This window comes from Poecilia mexicana, unplaced genomic scaffold (genome assembly GCF_051168715.1).
Source record: "Poecilia mexicana isolate PSO_F unplaced genomic scaffold, ASM5116871v1 scaffold_23, whole genome shotgun sequence".
Classification (NCBI taxonomy): Eukaryota; Metazoa; Chordata; class Actinopteri; order Cyprinodontiformes; family Poeciliidae; genus Poecilia; species Poecilia mexicana.
Window position 1 is genome coordinate 4,109,877 of NW_028263392.1, and position 18,040 is coordinate 4,127,916.

The 18,040-nt window shown below is 39.4% G+C and overlaps 3 protein-coding genes across 10 annotated transcripts in view; 1 reads left to right on the forward strand and 2 right to left on the reverse strand.

The window, feature by feature from the left end:
• Positions 1-3,313, reverse strand: part of utp20 (UTP20 small subunit processome component) — a 29,023-nt gene extending 25,710 nt beyond the window's left edge. For both annotated transcript variants that reach the window (XM_088003124.1, XM_088003123.1), the window contains exons 1-8: positions 2,774-3,313; positions 2,507-2,587; positions 2,361-2,427; positions 1,484-1,616; positions 1,191-1,379; positions 643-724; positions 416-553; positions 53-208 (exon numbers count right to left, since the gene is read on the reverse strand). In XM_088003124.1, the coding sequence (XP_087859250.1) occupies positions 53-208; positions 416-553; positions 643-724; positions 1,191-1,379; positions 1,484-1,616; positions 2,361-2,427; positions 2,507-2,587; positions 2,774-2,824 (897 nt within the window). In that variant the 5' untranslated portion in view covers positions 2,825-3,313. The remainder of the gene's footprint in view (positions 1-52; positions 209-415; positions 554-642; positions 725-1,190; positions 1,380-1,483; positions 1,617-2,360; positions 2,428-2,506; positions 2,588-2,773) is intronic.
• Positions 3,314-4,951: 1,638 nt separating this feature from the next.
• On the forward strand, positions 4,952-11,567 carry slc5a8 (solute carrier family 5 member 8). Its single transcript, XM_015006286.2, has 17 exons — positions 4,952-5,949; positions 6,027-6,146; positions 6,970-7,035; positions 7,143-7,194; positions 7,309-7,376; positions 7,697-7,735; positions 8,053-8,168; positions 8,789-8,929; positions 9,010-9,139; positions 9,226-9,314; positions 9,416-9,525; positions 9,614-9,681; positions 9,788-9,874; positions 10,032-10,243; positions 10,322-10,422; positions 10,508-10,596; positions 10,669-11,567. The coding sequence occupies exons 1-17, from the start codon at positions 5,719-5,721 to the stop codon at positions 10,783-10,785; spliced, it is 1,836 nt and encodes a 611-aa protein (XP_014861772.1). The 5' UTR covers positions 4,952-5,718; the 3' UTR covers positions 10,786-11,567.
• A 2,693-nt stretch (positions 11,568-14,260) lies between these two features.
• irag2 (inositol 1,4,5-triphosphate receptor associated 2) overlaps positions 14,261-18,040 on the reverse strand; it is a 31,100-nt gene continuing 27,320 nt past the window's right edge. For 5 of the 7 annotated variants that reach the window (XM_088003127.1, XM_088003126.1, XM_088003128.1 and 2 more), the window contains exons 37-39: positions 17,344-17,532; positions 16,127-16,278; positions 14,261-15,328 (exon numbers count right to left, since the gene is read on the reverse strand). In XM_088003127.1, the coding sequence (XP_087859253.1) occupies positions 15,186-15,328; positions 16,127-16,278; positions 17,344-17,532 (484 nt within the window). In that variant the 3' untranslated portion in view covers positions 14,261-15,185. The remainder of the gene's footprint in view (positions 15,329-16,126; positions 16,279-17,343; positions 17,533-18,040) is intronic. The other 2 variants (XM_088003130.1, XM_088003131.1) reach the window with 2 other exon arrangements.

An 18,040-nucleotide genomic window follows, 5' to 3' on the forward strand; every position in this document is an offset into this window, starting at 1 on the left:
ACCTTCTGCTCTAAAACATTGAGTGGGTTTCTCTTTGCAACGACGGTCTGACCTGCAGCGACTCCCACAGAACCAGGAAGTGCTCCTTGTCTACATAGCTGGCAGCTGCCTGGACCATGTGATCCAGAGCGTCCCTGACGGCATTCCAAGGCAGAGAGACGCCCCGGCTGGTTGTGGGGCCGAGCTTCCGCCACGCAACAGGAAGAGCCTAAAGAGGGTAAAAATATGAGTCCTAATGTAGCTCTATGGATAAAATCACAGATCAATGCATTTATCACATGCTGTTATGTTCTATTTAATCCACATTATGTCACATCAAGGCCTTCTCGGGATCATGACGCAGAATGCGACGAAAACCTGTTTAGGACTTTCTCGTCTCAAATGTGACAAAGGAAGCTACAAAAACGTGACTTACTGTGGCGGCGCAGGAGTGGAACATCTTCCGGACGCCTTTGCACATCTCGAAGAGCAGCTGGCCCGCGCCCTTCACCTTGTCAGGGTGCTGGGCCAGGTCTGAGAACATGTGATTCAGCAAAGCGTCGAGATCTGGAACCTGTCAAAAAAAAACAACAACATAATAATAAACGTGTACTTAAAGAGAAAGAGAACTACACGGTATTTGTGAATTGTAAAGTGACCCACCTTTCTCATCAAGAAAGAGAAGCTCTCGGCCGCAAAGTTGCGGATGTGCTCTTTCTTGTGTGCCAGCAGCGTGCTGTAAAGACTGTGGAAGGAAGGCGTTGCTTTAAAACAGTAAAGTCAGCTGCTTAAATTTGTAAACAATAAACCATAAAGGCTGCTGCAGAAACACACACATTGCTTTTAGAACAAGGGTTAAATAGGAAAGTCAGGGGGAAAGAAAGAAATGAGAATATTGTCATTTTGAGACCATGTTGAACTAAAATAATATAGTACAGTGACTCAAAGGTCAAACAAAACTTTAATTTAACACTGGAACTAGAAAGAATATTAAATAACCAAAATAAACAAACAATAATTAAAAATGTATTATGCCCAAAATTGCATTTAAAAAAAATAATAACGATTCAGCTTAGACAGGGAAGACAGGCTAAAGTGGCAGGTTGTGCAAACTTTAATTTCCTCAAAATGCCAACTTTTGAACAACATTAAATGAAAACGATTCATTTTAATTTGTCACGCGATTAAACTGTGAGAGGATAAATCATCACCTGTAAATGTTGGTCATGTCCTTCACCATGAGCCTCCACAGGTACTTGTAGAGGTAGGAGAGGCAGGTGAAAGCCCACTCCAGCACCTCCGTGTCCTTGGTGTCCAGCAGGGAAGTGAGGAGGAGGAAAAAGTCGGGGAAGTGGGGATAAAAGTCGGTCTGGAGGTCTCTGGCCAGCTGCACCACCAGACTGGAGAGAAGGAATAACAATTGATTAAAAAAAGGTTAAAATGTTGGTATGTGGAACTTAAATACACCTGATAAAATGTTGGATTGGGAGGGCGGAAAACTTACTCCAGTAGGGGCTGGTAGGCCAAACTGTTCTTGACTGCCAGGTGAGTTTTCAGGCTTTCCACTATGGACTTCTGGTGGAAAACCAGCATGTTGAAGGACTGGCTCTTGTTGGACACCTCTTTTAAAAATGTAGCTGAGAAGAAGAAAAAATAGAGAGAGAGAGAGAGAGAGAGAGAGAGAGAGAGAGAGAGAGAGAGAGAGAGAGAGAGAGAGAGAGACATCACTAGTTGCTTTTCCATTACAAATGTGCACAAATATTTTTCTATATTCCAATGTCGAGAAAAAAAACAAAAACAAAGATAAAAACACAATTTAGCAATTGCAGTGTTTCAATTAAGTAAGAAATTAAATTAAAATCATGCGTGTATAACCTTGTTCGTGACATAAAGTCATTCAAAATGATGGCAGTGATGGATGCAATAAATAGTTACATGAAATGCATTCATAATCCTGCCATGGCGCTCATCTGTCCCTGAGACATCAGAGGAGAAATCTATGTCTTATTCAGACAATGCTGTGTTTTGTGGAAATTGTAGTCTGCCATATTACAGGAGAGCTTTGGATTCAACATATTGGAATCACACACAACTTCCCAAAAAACAAAAACAAACCATTATAGTCCTCTTGTTACTTCCTGTCCTTTTTCGTCGTTTTTGCCAGTAGTAACTTCCTGTTAATTACATGACTCGTGATGCGATAAAGATGTTTTCATTGGCTGAAAAACTACCAAATCCAAGCGCAAAACTGTTTTCTTTTTTAATTAAAAAAAAAAGATGTTTCACTGGGGATGGTGTGTTTGTAACACAACAATAGGAGTCCTGATAGCTTTGTGAAGCATCGTGAACCTAAAAAAGGTGATGTGTGATTTGTTACTCACTGAAATGCTCCGTTAAATTGAGGTCTCTCCATTTTGTTAGGCCCTCTGAAAAGTAAGTCTCTACCTCCTGTGAAGAGAGCAAAAACCTGCAGTCAGATAAAAACAGTGGAGCTCAGTCAGACGGAGAGGAACTGTCGAGATCAAACCTCAGCGTAAGCTCCAGTTCTGTCGATTCGGTGGATGACATTAATGTTCACATTGGCGAGTCGTTCAGCAAATGTGAGAAACTGAAAAGGAATAAGACAGGATTGAAAATAGTGATAAATAAATACCTACTCTCATTCGGCTTATTACGCCAAAGTTTATATATATATATATATATATATATATATATATATATATATATATATATATGTGGCAGGTCAACATTTAAAGCTCTTAGCATCATGCTAATAGAGCTCCCAGACTCTCACCCTGTAGGTATTCTCGGATTTGTGATACGAAGACTTGGATTTCATCTTCATTTTGCTTGCTAACAGAGGGAAATGTATTCCAGAAGCAGATAAATATTTCACCGTGTTATACGGGTTGCAGTTTCTCTCTTTAGCTGCGGGTAATACTACAACTATTTACACACACGCCGACACATGGGAGCAGCCATGTTGGACAAAGCATTGTGGGAAAATAGAAAAAGAAAAAAAAAGTTCCTCGTGGCGGAAACGAAGATGATAAAACAGAGAGAATGTGACTCATATAACTTCCGGGTTTGTTTGTTGCTTCTCCTTTGTCTTTTTTTTGTCTTTTTACATTAAGGCACGGATTTAAAAGTTGTTTATTAGTTTATGAGCATCTAATCATTTTTATTTGTCATTCTGTTGTAGTCTGCATGTGAATTTGGTTTAGTACGGTGTTGTTTTTAAGACAACTAAATGTTAATATCTTTCCTGATATTGAAAAACAAATCTAGATTCTAGTGACGGTGTGACTGACCCATAGACATGAATATGGACAGATCCATGAGGAAAGATTTAGTCAAGTCTAATTATATGCTTTGTGCTCTGAGCTATGTCATGCTTTGTTGTTTATTTCACATTACGTTCAGAATTTGTGCACTTTCTGAAGCATGTGAAAGAAGGTTTTAAGTGTGTTGCACTGATGCAGAGTTATCAATACATTTGTATTTGAGTACATTTTGGTCTGTGTTTAAAAAAAATAAAAATTCAGTTGATTCAGCACTGACTTTCTTTATCGGATCAGCCGATACTAAACCTCAGGTATCTGTATCGCTACCGGAAGTGAAAATCTTTTATTATTATTTTTTTTTTTAACCTCCAATCAAATAAAGCACTTTGAATTGCCTTGTTGGTGAAAATATACCTTTGTTTCTTTGTTTTCTTTATGGTCAGAGTGGTTTTGGCCTTGTGATCCATTTTTTGCTGTGGTAGGTGAGGGCTGCACTACATGTTGCTTTGGGGTTTTGTGTGTGTGTGTGTGTGTGTGTGTGTGTGTGTGTGTGTGTGTGTGTGTGTGTGTGTGTGTGTGTGTGTGTGTGTGTGTGTGTGTGTGTGTGTGTGTGCTGTAGGTTGAGTCACTGATGAGCTGGAGTTATCCTCGTGGGTCAGCCACTAAGGGAAGGTTCACCACTGTTACACGTTTCCTACATTTACAGGTAATGACTCTCACTGTGGTTCACCTGAGTCCCAAATCTTTGGGAACAGCTTTGAAACCCTGATGAAGGGATGAAGGTCGGTCGCTTTGTCTCTCCTCTGTTTTTAAATTTCTTTTGATAAGGTCGTGGTGTCCATATGCCTATTTTTTTTATTGTTATTCATTTTTTTTATATTTCTCAGCTTGTTTTATGTAATCAGACTGGTTCTAACAGGGGAGGCTTTTCATTTTTTCCAAATATATTAAAATTGCTTCGAAACATTAAAATGTCCAAAAAGATGTAGGGAAGAAATGTCTACAACATCTTTGTATCTTTCAAACGTTTCCATTTTCAGTTCTGCATATTATAAACAGCAACAACAACAACAACAAAAATGTGTGCTCAATACTCTATTAAAATCATAAAAGAAATTTGGGTAAATTTCATCTTTAAATTGAATTTGAGGGAGTGTGTAGCCAAAGCATAAAAAATTATTTATCTTAACAAAAGATGCATCCTGTCTATGAAAGCATCCAACTGTGTTATTACAGCAAAAAACCCTTAATTTTAAGACTAGAAATTGTTTGGGTTTGAACCAAACTTTGAAAGCTTCAGTGCCTTACCAAGGCGTTTACACCTGAACTTCTGTGGTTAATGTGTGTTTTTTTTTTCTGAAAACACACATTAACCACAGAGGTTACAAAAAAAAATAAAAAAAATTAGTGTGGTTTTCTTTTGTATTCTAGAATTCCGCTGCCAATGTTTCATGGTGGGCATGGTTAGTTTGCATTGGTCTGATGAAATCCCTGTTAAATGTAGTAAGATTTGGTTCTGCGGCGGATCAAAATGTGAAGAAATATTTCAAGGAATAATAGAAATTTTGGCTCTGAATAGCACACCTTTGTTTATTTTATTTTTTTCTAAATTCTGTTCAAATTGAAAAGTCACACATGAACCATGCAAAATCATATTTGCACTTACCTTTTTTTTAATCATTAAAAAAATTCCAGTTACTGGAAATAGCGTGTTTTGCACTAATTAATCTTGATTCCGGACTCACATGCTTAATCAAGTTTTTTTTTCTTGCACATTCCAAAAATATCATTCATAAACGTATCTTAAGAAATCTTAAGTTTACTCAACCGCCTAGCTGAGTCGTCTGACCTCCTGGTTGCTTATCAGCTGCTATGGGAACACCGCGGTCTGCTACACGGGATAAGACATTACAATGCAGCAGCTTTCAGCAGAAAACACATCGAAAATAGCGCAAATGACACAAAAAGTGTCATTTTGTCATTGCCTGTGGGAGAAAAAATACATTAAAAATTAACGCAGGTAATTTTTTAAAAATATTTGAACTTTGATTTTTTTGATATCGCAAATATTTCTTGACCTGTTGGCTACACATGAACTCTCTCTCTCTCTCTCTCTCTCTCTCTCTCTCTCTCTCTCTCTCTCTCTCTCTCACTCACACACACACACACACACACACACACCTTTACTCTTGCTCACACACACGCTCACTTAAAAAGTTTCGGTCTGTGGTCCTGCTCTCAGCTCAGTGTTGAGTGAGCAGGTGATGTGCCAGGACTTCCATTTATCCACAGAGGACTGCCTGTTTCTCAATAATAATATATATATATATTTTTAAAACACACACACACACACACAGGGGAGGATTTGAGTTGCTTTCTAAGTAGATTGTTTACAAAAAAAAAAAAAAGAAGAAAAAGAAAAAAAATATAAATAGAGAAAAGAACGAAAAAAAGAATGTCAGGGAGCTCTGTAGGCGGCTCCTTTGCTGTAGCAGACTATGTGGTTTTTGCGGTCATGCTGCTGGTGTCCGCCGCCGTCGGGGTCTACTTCGCCTGGACCGACAGGAAACAGCGCAGCGCCGGGGACTTCCTGACGGGGGGCCGCAGGTTGACCGCCCTGCCCGTCTCCATGTCCCTGTCTGCCAGCTTCATGTCGGCCATCACGGTGCTGGGGAACCCAGCCGAGGTGAGACAGGTGGGACGGACGTGTTCAGACACAAGCTTCGTCCTTCGCCGTCCTAACAGGTTCCAACTCGTGCGCAGGTGTACCGCTACGGAGCCAGCATCGCGTTTTACGCCGTCTCCTACGTATTCACAATGCTCATAACCTCCGAGGTCTTCCTGCCGGTCTTCTACAAGCTGAGCATCACGAGCACGTATGAGGTCAGAGTGGTTTAAACTTGTGGTGTTTTGTCATTTTTTGTAACCCGTGTAGCTCGCTCGTGTTCTTGGCGTGCTTAAGTGACACGTTTAAAGGCCTTACAGGACTTGAATTATCAAAAAATGTTTGTCACGGTATTTCTTATTCAACTTAGAGTCTACTGTAAGGGAAAGTTGTTTTGTGATTAAGAAAAAACACATCTTATAAATGTTAGCTTACTAGAACAAGGTTCAGAACCAAATGGAAATTGTGTTTTTATATGTTTTCAGAACATAATATGGAGTTTAATCAAATTATCGGAAAGATTTAAGCTGTTTTTATGACATTTTGTCTTCCAAATGAATAAAAAAAACCCATTTAACTAGGGGCACCATGTGACTTATTAGGAGAGTGGGTGTATCATAAATGAAGAATATAGTTGTAAAAGTTTCTCTAAGTTTCGATTGTTCACAAATTTAGCTTCTTTTTTTTAAAGTCTGTCTAAGTCTAAGACAGTCATAATACAAGCACTGTTTTTCAGAAGTAAAATAATAGTTTTGTTTGTCTCAAACTGCATTTTGCAGACGATTATTTTAGGTTTTGATCTAAAGATGCATTTTAAAGTCTGATTTTTCAAGTTCCCAGTCAGAATAACAACAAAAAATCATTTTCGCCATTAAAGCCTGTTTTATACTTATCCAAATCTCATTATTTGTCAAGGTCATGACATAGGGGGGTGGGGGGTGGGGGGACTTTGGATGAACTAAAACAATTGCAAACCCTGGAAGAGTGAATGCTGGGATGTTGAAGTCATATTTTCTTTCTTTTGGGTCTGTTTCCATCTAGTACCTGGAGCTGCGTTTCAACAGAGCGACCCGTCTGATGGGAACCATGCTCTTCATTGTTCAGACAGTGAGTGTCGGGCCAGTGAGCACGTAATTACAGCTCACTCTGGGTAAAAGCACAAACCTGTCTCCTGCTGCTGGGGGACTTTTTTTTTTTTTGTGCTGTTGTTACAGATTCTTTATACCGGAATTGTCATCTACGCTCCGGCTCTCGCTTTAAACCAAGGTATGCGGTTAGATTCATGAGTCGTTCTTAGCCCTTCTTGGCTTTGTCCAGATGACTGACCGCGGTTTCATGGCCTCTCTCTCTCTCTCTCTCTCTCTCTCTCTTTCACTGCAGTGACTGGTCTAGATCTGTGGGGCGCCGTAATTTCAACGGGAGTGGTCTGTACTTTTTACTGTACAATGGTGCGTATTGAAAAATGCAAGTTAATGTAAAAAAAAATGGAAAATGTGCTAGAAAGACTCATTTTCGAGAAAGTTCTGTGTTTCAAAAGTCGAAAATGTGAGACTGACTTCTTTTTGAGAATTTTCAACTTTGAACACTCAGAAATTTCCACGTTTTTTCTTGAAATTTCCAAGTTTTTCTCTCAACTTTTCAAAGTCAGAATTGTTCTTGTTTTTTCTGAAATTTTTTTTTCGATTTTTTTTTTTCTGTCTACATTAGACCTAATGCGTCTTCATCCACAGCTAATTTACAAATTTGCTTGTGCTTTCCATTGGTGCAGGGTGGCTTAAAGGCAGTGGTGTGGACTGACGTAATTCAGGTAGGAATTTTTAAAGGAAAACATTTTTGTTTTAACACCCGCTAAAATAATATAAGACACATAAAGAAGTAATTTGACTATAGAACAACGTGTCATAATGTTTGCTGGTTTTGCTTGTACCACAACTCTTGGACAAAGACTGAAACTTCCAGTTTCTTTTGTCTTGATGCTTTTCCATAAGGTCGGATTAATGAACAGCAGAATTTTGTGATTGCCAATCAAGTATAATCGTAATAAAATACATCCAAAGTAATGCAACAAAAAGGGCCTAAATGTATTTGCGAGGCAATGTATAACAGGTCATTTTCTCCCTTTAGCTTGGCGTCATGCTTGCGGGCTTCCTCACCGTCATCATCCGGTCTGTAGTCTTACAAGGCGGAGTCATCAACATCATATCTGACTCACAGCAGGGAGGAAGACTAAATCTTCTGGAGTGAGTATGGCAGACTGCCGGATTCAAATTACATTGGTGGCCAGTGCACCAACTTAATGCACTGGGCACTAGTTAATACACCTCGACTGGGTCTGTGTATAAACTTCAAGACTTCGGCGTCTTTGCTGGATTACTTCAGCAAAGAAGAAATCTTTACTAGAAGCTTCCTTTATACACCTATAATGTGAGTTTTGCTGACATTGTGGGAATAAACCACAGAGTTTAAAAATATCGGCTGACTAGGTGTGTAGTTGAGGTTTTCTGGTTTTACATGAGGATTATTCACTGACCTGGTTGCAGAAAGGGTGTTTACCGACTCTAGGCGCCCTTTCATTCACTTAGCCGCATATCAGCAGCAGAGTCCTGAGATCCTGCGCCAGAAAACCTAAGGACCCACTCACACTCTGACGTATTCAGATCCTAAAAAAAATCAATGATTTTTGATAAACGTTTGTACTTATGAAACTTGAATAAAAATATCAACTGACATATTCACAAATTATTTGTCCCGATTCAACACCCGAGAGATTAGATAACACAGTTAATGAAAAGTTCATAACAATCAACAAACTAAATTTCAGGAACATCCGAAGTAATCTCCTCCCTACTTTTGTCATCAGCTTTGATCCAAACCCGCTGAGGAGACACACGTTTTGGACTCTGTCTATCGGAGGGGCATTCATTTGGCTCAGTATCTATGGGATCAACCAGGCACAGGTTCAAAGATACATCGCCTGCAAGAGCATGACTCAAGCCAGACTGTAAGTTCTGCTCTCCAAAGGCACAAGTTCATTGGAGCGGGTCGTTAGAGCTTTTCATCTGATGTTTCTCTTTGTTCTAGTTCCTTGTTCATCAACTTGTTGGGGCTTTGGTCCATTTTACTGAGCTCAGTGTTCGCAGGAATGTGTCTGTTTTCAGTCTATAAAAGTTGTGACCCCTGGACCACCGGACTTATTTCTGCTCCTGATCAGGTGCGGGTCCATCATTGCGTGAACCGATTTCTTTGAGTATGTGTGTGAAGTCTCCAATGACGATGGATCTTTTGATGACACCCTAGCTGATGCCATATCTGGTGATGGACATCTTGGGCGGTTATCCTGGCCTTCCTGGACTGTTTGTTGCGGGAACTTACAGCGGATCTCTGAGGTTCATAGCTATCTTTGAAAGCTCAGATATACACAGATTTCTTTTCTTGTGTTCACTCTTTCTTGGAGTTTGTCTTATATGTTATGTGTTTGGTTCCTCAGCACTGTGTCTTCCAGCATCAATGCACTTGCCGCAGTGACAGTTGAGGACATCATAAGACCATACACCAACTTTTCGGAAAAGCGCCTGACCTGGATATCAAAGGGAATGAGTAAGTGGATAATTGGTACTAATAAAACAAGTTGGGAGTTGAAAACTTTGATCGCCAACATGAAAGGTTTTCCCATTGTTGTCTGCAGGTTTTTTCTATGGGATTTTATGCATTGGAATGGCTGGACTGGCCTCTTTTATGGGAGGAATCTTGCAGGTAGCAATCTGCCCAAGCAGTTTTCATTGGTTTAATTATGCCAAGACATGTGTCCGATGGTTTGTGGTTTATAATAAGAACAGTTTGCTTGATATATTTTAAACAGGCAGCCATCAGTATTTTTGGGATCATTGGTGGCCCTTTGCTTGGCCTGTTCACGCTGGGGATTCTATGTCCACTGGCCAACTCTAAAGTAGGTCTGCTTTCATGTAGATGGAGCCTTTTGGTATTACAGTTCTAGTAAACCATTGGTCTGAAGTCATTTTTTTAATATTATGTAATCTTAGATTTCTTGTGGTTTCTGTACGTCATTGGTTTCTGAAAGGCTGCCCTATTGTTCTGTCTTCCAGGGAGCTTTATCAGGCCTTTTCTCAGGCATGGCTTTATCTCTTTGGGTGGGTATTGGAGCTCAGATATACCCTCCGTCCAATGCCTTGAGTCAACCTCTACCTCTATCCACTGAGGGATGCAATTTCACTACGGCCCATGGCTCGAATTGGACCTCCAGCACTTTACCAATTCAGAACTTCACATCAGTGGCTCCAGTACACCATGGTGACAAGTAGGTGTTTGAAAATGTTGGTCTCTGACTCTCCAGTTTGGCTCAACTTACATTCATAACACTTACTTCTCTCACCAGGTGGGTGCTGACCGACCTGTACTCTCTGTCCTATCTGTACTTCAGTCCATTGGGAACCATAACAGCGATCACCGTAGGACTGGTCGTCAGCATCTTGACAGGCAAATTGATATTTCTCTTAAGCTAACTTTTGTCTCTTACCAAGACTTTGTGATGCTCATTTTTGTCTGTTTTTGTGTGTTCAAGGAGGTTGGAACCTCAAAGTGGAGCCGAGCCTTATCTTAAAGAAGGAAGACACAACCATTTACCATTTCATCAAAACGTTTACAGGGAGAGTGAGTTCTGCTGCACCGAGAAAAATTACACCCAAGCTCTTATGAAATACTGAACTTTTGTGTCCTGTTTAGATCAAGCGTCGAAGTGGACATCTGGACCTGAAGAAGGACAGAGAGATGACATTCGGCAATGCTAATCCCGCTTTTAGCGATTTTGAGCTGGACCTTGCAAAAAGTGGACTTTCTTGATGAAAAGAAACCAATCTTTGGTCAACAATTTGGAGCATTTAATTAGTTTTGTCTAGTCTCATCAAAAAGAATGGCAGTAAAGAATGAGAGAATATATAGGATTGGTAGTAACTGTAATTATATTTGCTGAAAGCTTTGGTTTCCGGGTTCTTTTGTACAATCAAGAGCGCTTATACCTGCCGTTTGTACAAAATGTACACAATTCAAGCATTGTTTCACAGACTGGCCAAAATCTTACACCATAGATAGTCATTGCCAAAGTAGTGCGTGTTTGAGAGAAATCATACCCATTCCTCAGCATGCTTACTTAGTGTACCTGTCAGGAATGCTTTGATAACATACAAAAATACTCTGCTGGACAGCTTGTTTCATTCTAGTGCCATTCAGAGTAGGTTCTGTACACAAGAACTTCTGGTGACATTAGGAGATTGTCTGAATGAACAGTTTCATGTTAATTGTGAGCAGACACACTGGGGGAGAGGGGGCGGGAGAGGGGGGAAGAAAGACCTGCCAAGGAACTGGGCAGGTTACACAAAAACTTCCTTGCTTATTTCTAGGTTTTGGTGATCTGTCTAGAATGATCATGTCACCTGTTGCTTCCTGCAGTAATTTGATGACAGGGCAGTTTTTCTTTGATGACAGGCCAGTTTTTCTTTCTTTACCCCAATGAAACCATCTGCCGGTTATGTTTTTGTGATTCAAGACATTTCCACTCTAAATGTTATATAATTTGATGATTGTACAATGACTGAGTATTCCATAAAGGTTTGAGAAACCCAGAACATCCTCGCTTCCTTTATAAATTTTACCTAATTCATTGATGAACGCAAAAGAACAACCAGCTTGCTAACAGCAGGAGAGTACAGGTGAGTTTTATAACGACCCCAATTTGGGAAGAGCATCTGCATTGACCTTTGCCCTTAGATCAAATGGATATCTCAATCCAGATGATATTTGTTTCCTCATAATCCTGTCTATTTTGTGAAGTACACTATTCCTTCCTGCATCTCAACACTTCACTGGTTCATCTTAAAGAACTGACATATTTGTAGAGAGAAATCTAAATTTAAATATCCGTGGTACCTGGATATTGGCCTCTAAGAGCCAATACATTTTTTTTGTTCTCCACTTTCACACATGAATAGTCCTTTCATTCATGAACTGAAGTAAGGCTGAGAGCGCAGAGATTATGAGGTGAATGGCGCCATCTGCTGGAGGATAACGACTCTGCAATAACCAATTTTTTAATTATTTATTTTTAAAGTGGATGAAACTTCTTTACATGCCATAAATAAGAATTAGATGCGACAACCACCATAGCTGTAAAAACATGCTTGTTTCATGAAGGTAGCACTCTGATCCGTTGTTACTTCTAGACAAAATATTTTGGAATAAAATTCCGAGATAAAAAGATTTTTTTTTATTGCATGTCTCAATCCAATTATCCACCCAGTAACTTCTTCCCTCAACTTAGATTTATTCTCAACCATAAACTTTCCCCAAATTGACTTTTTGTTTTTTTTCTAAAAATATTTAGCTTAATTTGGGTTGTTGCCCAAATGTCATAATTAGACTTGGTTGTGTATTTGGGAGAAATCAGAAATAGTTCAAAATTCAATTTAAGCTAAATCCCAGGCTAACCCATCGTTTCCCCAAAAAAGTCCACAAATATGAAAATTAAAAACAATAAATCTCCAAAACAAGCTTAAAAAAATCTGATGACTGAAGTCAAAATTGCATATAATAAAAATTTAGAAGTTTTTTAAAAATATCTGATCTGAAGACGAGACAAAATGAAGAGACCTGAAAGGGTTCATTTTCAACAAAAATGAGCGTCATGAATCAGTTATCAGCTCAGATAACTCTCACTTTGTTTTTTGCTGCCAATTTTCAAACACTGGTTGAATTTGTTTTGAATTTTATTTATAATACCAATAAATCATATATATTTTTCCTGAATGGAATAAACAACTGCTGATCTTCAACAGATGTGTCAAACCCCACCCGCCTTCGTTTTTTATTAGAACCACAAGTTGCACCAGGATTTAATTGCGTGGCTCAGTGTTTACAGCTCGTTTGTCCTCAGAGTGCAAAGAAGGAACTGTGGAATAAATTCAGCTACATTTGATTTAGAAAATTTTAAACTAATATTTCCTCCCCTCCCCCTTAAAACCATGTTTCAGGACCCCACCACAGAAACTTGGCCAGATGTTCCTCTTTGCATTTGCTTGTTGCTTCTCATGGACCATGTGGAATGTCGAATGGGACATTCAGAGCTCTTCAGCACACAAACACTGCATCACTAAGCTGTGCTCATGCAAATTATTACCAGCAACACATCTGGTTCAGTTTAGTAACTTCTGCTTTGGTGCTACAATTATCTGCTGTTAATATCGACATGAGAGGGAAAAGGGATATCCCTTTTCAAATAGGGAAGTGCATTAAAAAGCTGGCTCCATGTTGAAAATTATTGGCTTGTTGGGTAATACACTGCCCTGTAAAAGTATTCATGCTCCTCGAGCTTTTCCACCTGAAGTAGACCAAAATAAAGAAGTGCATCATTGTGAAACAAAGAAAATTTAGTGCTAGAAACAACAGGTCAGGGATAAAGTTGTTCAGATGTTTGAAGCTGGGTTTAGTTATAAAAAAAACTTCATAAGATCTTACGAAGCACAGCTTAAACCCATCAACTGAATATGGCAACAATACCCAGAAATGGCTAAAAAAGGGCAAAGAGAATTTTTCAGAGAAGAGCAACCTTGAGGTCCAAAACTGGAGGAGCTGCATGAACACAGCTCAGAAAGAGAGAATCTGTCAACAGGAAAACAGTCAGTCATGCACTGGGTAAATGTGGCCTTTATGGAAGAGTTGAGAAAACTGTAAGAAGACTGCCAAGAAGTTTGCCACAAGCTCTAGAGAGGACAAAGAAAGCATGGTGTTCTGGTTCGATGAGACCAAAATGTACTTTTTGTTCCTACAGTCATTAAACGACCTCCGCACACCATCCTGGCCACAGCACTGCTTCAGTTGAGGCAGTGGTGAGCGGTGCAGATGTGTCTTTAGTTGGAGCAGGGAAGATGGTTAAGATTAACTTTGAAAAAAAAAACAAACAAACTATAAAATCTACTAAATATACATTTGAGAGATTGAATTTAAATGAATTTTGAGAATTTTGTTTGTAAAAACATATCAAATTTGCATGATTGATGCAAATTTGAGCACAACTGTAAACACTTGTGCACAAATTTGCATCAATCATGTAAAATCCAGATAAAATCCGTTGAAGAATTTTGTTGCCATGCAACAAGTGACAGCAGAGTTTGCATGGCATCAATACTTCTGCAAGGTGTTTCAGCTGGGAGGAAAGAAGAGAGATTCAAATCGAACAAAACAACTGAAGTAGTACATCATTAATTCCATATTCCAGGTGTGCGAGTGTCTTTGAGGACGGATTAAATTTACGCTGGGAAATGCATGTCGTTGCAGAATAGGCTACTTTATTTGTGCAAAGATCCATGCATCCTCTTTGGGACATACAAAAGTGTATTCAATTAAACTTTGGGAGCCACAGAAAGAAATTGAGTAAAAACAAATTAAGTTGGTGTTCAAACTTAAAGAAAAAGAAAACAACAAAAAATGGTGTTCAACCTAAAAAAAGAAAAAAAAAAGAAAAAAACATTTGTCTTAAATCAATAACAATTACAATATCAGTACCTGGTGATGTTTAGCTCTGAAGTAAAAAGATCCATCTCTCTTCATTCAAAGCTAATAATTGTATACATTTCAAACTAAATAAAATAAACTCACAGCCAGTGTTTGTAGACTTCAGCTTATAACATAACAGTTGACTTAGCTATATTCATATAAGCTGAAGTTAAATAAAAAAACTATTAAAACATTTGTAGTTTTCTAAGCAAATGAAATGTGCTTCAACACACTTGTGCCAGCATTCCTCAGTGTGACATAATTGGTCAGCGCTATGCTAGCTCTTTTTGACACATCATGATTTAACTGAATGCGTTATCTCATGATCAGCTGTTTCCAGCAGTACTGATCAAAACCTTCATGTTTTCAGGTTGCCCAGTGGTAAAAACACTGGTCAGCACAACCTCTCCTGTAAACAGAGACGAGCAGAAACACAGACTAAATTAGCAAACATGGTCCGATACATAATAATAATAAAAAAAAGTCATCTATAGGGTTGACCATCCTTCCCAGCCTCAAGGCCTGGCCTGTACTGTTAATGCAACTCTTGATTCAGGAAAATTGAGGCACCAGTAAACGTCCCAACAGTCTCTGCTCAGGAGTGGCAAACTGTCCGTCGTCACCATGCTAGTGTGAGGAGACGTACTGCAGAGGGGTTGAGGGGCTCAAGAACCACCCGCCTCACGGTACACCGTCTACACAGGTGGCTGTCCGTTATGCCGGAGCCCAGTGTAAGGCCACAGCAGCTGCTGGATGGTCATCCAAGAGTCTCCTGTCCCCACCGGCGCTGCGTCGACGGCTGGCTGCGTCACCAAACTGAACAGGAGTGCAAGAAGGCCTGTGGGTAGCACAAAGTGGGAGGTAAGGCTTTGGAGGGGAAGATGCATTTTATATTTCAGGACAGGCATTTTAGCCCATTAATGTATAAGGTTGGCAAACAGAAAAAAAACACAGTAAAAACTTGGAGTTTAGGGAGATTCAAAGGAAGAAATGCACTAAGATTCCTTCAGGTAGGTCAAAGTGACTTATTTTGGCAAACAAAAAACACAGCAGTCACTAAGCTCTTTCCTTCACAACTAAGAATAAACAGTTTTCCTGGGACAGCAAGTTGTTTCTCCACCATTAGGGCATTGAGCAGCTGCTACATGAGCATGACTGACTGGTTCTGATTGGTCGTTTCTGACCGGGAGCTGTGAATTTCTTCAGACGGCAACAGTAGCTCAGAGAAAAGGCGAAGAAGCTTGATTTTTCCCCCCCACAGATTGTCTCGTATCAAATTGTCGTGACATAGTAACAGTTTTAACCACATTTTTTCATAAAAAGTTACATTTCCCATCTTTAAAGGTGTCTGGGAGAACTGAGTTTAATTCAAGTTGGTCATGTAAAAAGCAGCATCACTAAATTTAAAATTGCCTGAAAGGTTGAAGCGTTTGCACATTAAACCGTTTTTATTACATCCAGATATATAAAACCCTAAAATAAAAAAAGGATGTTCTATATACTCATATCTGATTGCTTGTAGTGGAACAAAAGAAAACAGAAACTACATATTGTGGCCAGAAACTTTGTTTCTTCTTCTGCTCATTTTAACCCTCTAATAAGACGTATAACTTTTAGTAGAAGCTGACGTGTTTACCTGCTAACACCACCACAATAGCAAACCACAGCCAGAGCCCTCTGCTTCCTCTGGCCACTGCTGCCGCCGAGGCCTTGGAACTGGTCAGGTTTTGGGAAACAGACTGAGGAATTCCAGGCTCTGTAGTTGTGGGGCTGGATGAAGGACTTGGACTGAAGGAGCAAGAAAGAAATGTTAGGCAATGATCACCTGAAGCTAGTCTATGAAGGATGGTTAACCAGAGGGGAAACTGTAAAGCAAGTGAGTCAACTTAACAAAAATGAATCGGGATGGAGGTAAAGCCACCACAAGATGTTTCAGGGAACATCCCATTCATTTATGGTAAATTGTGCGATGAACAACAAGCAGTAAATTAAATGAAATCTGAAGTTAGATCTGATGTTGGAAGCCACCAGTTTTGCTGTTTTAAAGACAGACAAGCATTTATATCAATGAACAGAATGCAAAAGCTGTGCAAAGCTCTAAAGTGGTCTGACTGGCAAGTGGGTTGGAGAATAAACTTGACAGACGCTCTGCACTTACAGCATGACAAACAGTTCATCCTGACTCCTGAGTTATTTGTAAGGAAGAAAAGAAAAGACAGACAGATAGATAAAAAAAAAAGCTCATTATTTGCTTGCGTGCACAGGATAGACACTTGACCCCACAGTAGATTAGGTTCAACCAAAAAAAAAAAAAAAAGAAAAACAGCTTGCACAGAAATTGTTAAAACACAGGAATGAATTAATATTAGGGACAGAACAAGGTTGGCAAGGATCAACATGGAATAGATGCTTTACAAAAACAGTCTGAGCTCCAGCCTCATGCAGAAGTCACAAATCAACACATGTCACATTCATCTCAACTCAAAAAAGTATAAGTGTAATGTTAACAGAAAGCTGCAGAAAGTAAAGAAGTTGGCCCAGCTTTATCCCATTAAAAGAAACAGTTTCATCACTTAGGAGGTTCCTCAAGTTCCTTTTAACTTTAAGACAAATTTATGAAGATCTTTTTTTTTTTTTCCAAATTATTACAATTTCAGGTAACGACTCAGGCAAACTGCTGGTGAAGCAGTAAGCATCTGCCGTCAACATGACAGTTGTGCATAAAATAACTTATTTGAGCTGGCAGTCATTACTCTATTGGTGGTTTGCATTTATTAAACAAAGGCCACCACAGGTGAGGACCACAGGAACCTCACTGAAGCCAAGTGATCAACTCCTTCACTGTGCTTTTACATTTGGCTCGCAGACAGTAGTGCTTCAGGAAGCTGCTGGTGTTCTTTTGGTTTCACTAACGTCTTCTGGGGCAGAAGGAGAGAGGTGAGTTTCTGGCCCAGCTCAGTGAGGCTGGACCTCCTCCTTTCCTCCACCACCGCCTCCTTCGGCTCGTCGTCCGACTGGCAGTCTGCGCTGCTGCAGGACGGCCTGTGGGCATGCATGGTCATGCGTTCACAAAAAACAGTGTTCAGAACAGTGAGGCCACAAAACCACAACGTTTGGTGAGCAGACAGATGTCATGCATGTCGAGCACCAAAAAAAAAAAGAAAAAAGAAAAAAAAAAGCTGGTAAAGCTGGTAAGATAGACACCAAGTTACATTAAAAAAAAAAACAAGAATAAAGACGATTTACATTTTAGCAAAAATAGGAATGCATTTCAAGTCAAGCAAATTACAGCAGTTTGAAAAATATTTATACCCCTTGAACTTTACAAAAGTATTAGTATTATTCAGCCAATTCTTTGCAAAAATCCATTTCACTGACATTACAGCAAACTGAGCCTTTTACGTTATGTCTCAAAAATTTTGATCATTTTTGCAAAACATCAGTAAACAATTTTCAAATCTTGACACAGATTGCCTAATTGGATTTAAATCAGAACTTTGGGCCACTGGAACATATGGTTTGATTGAAATGATTGAAACTCTGGCTGAGT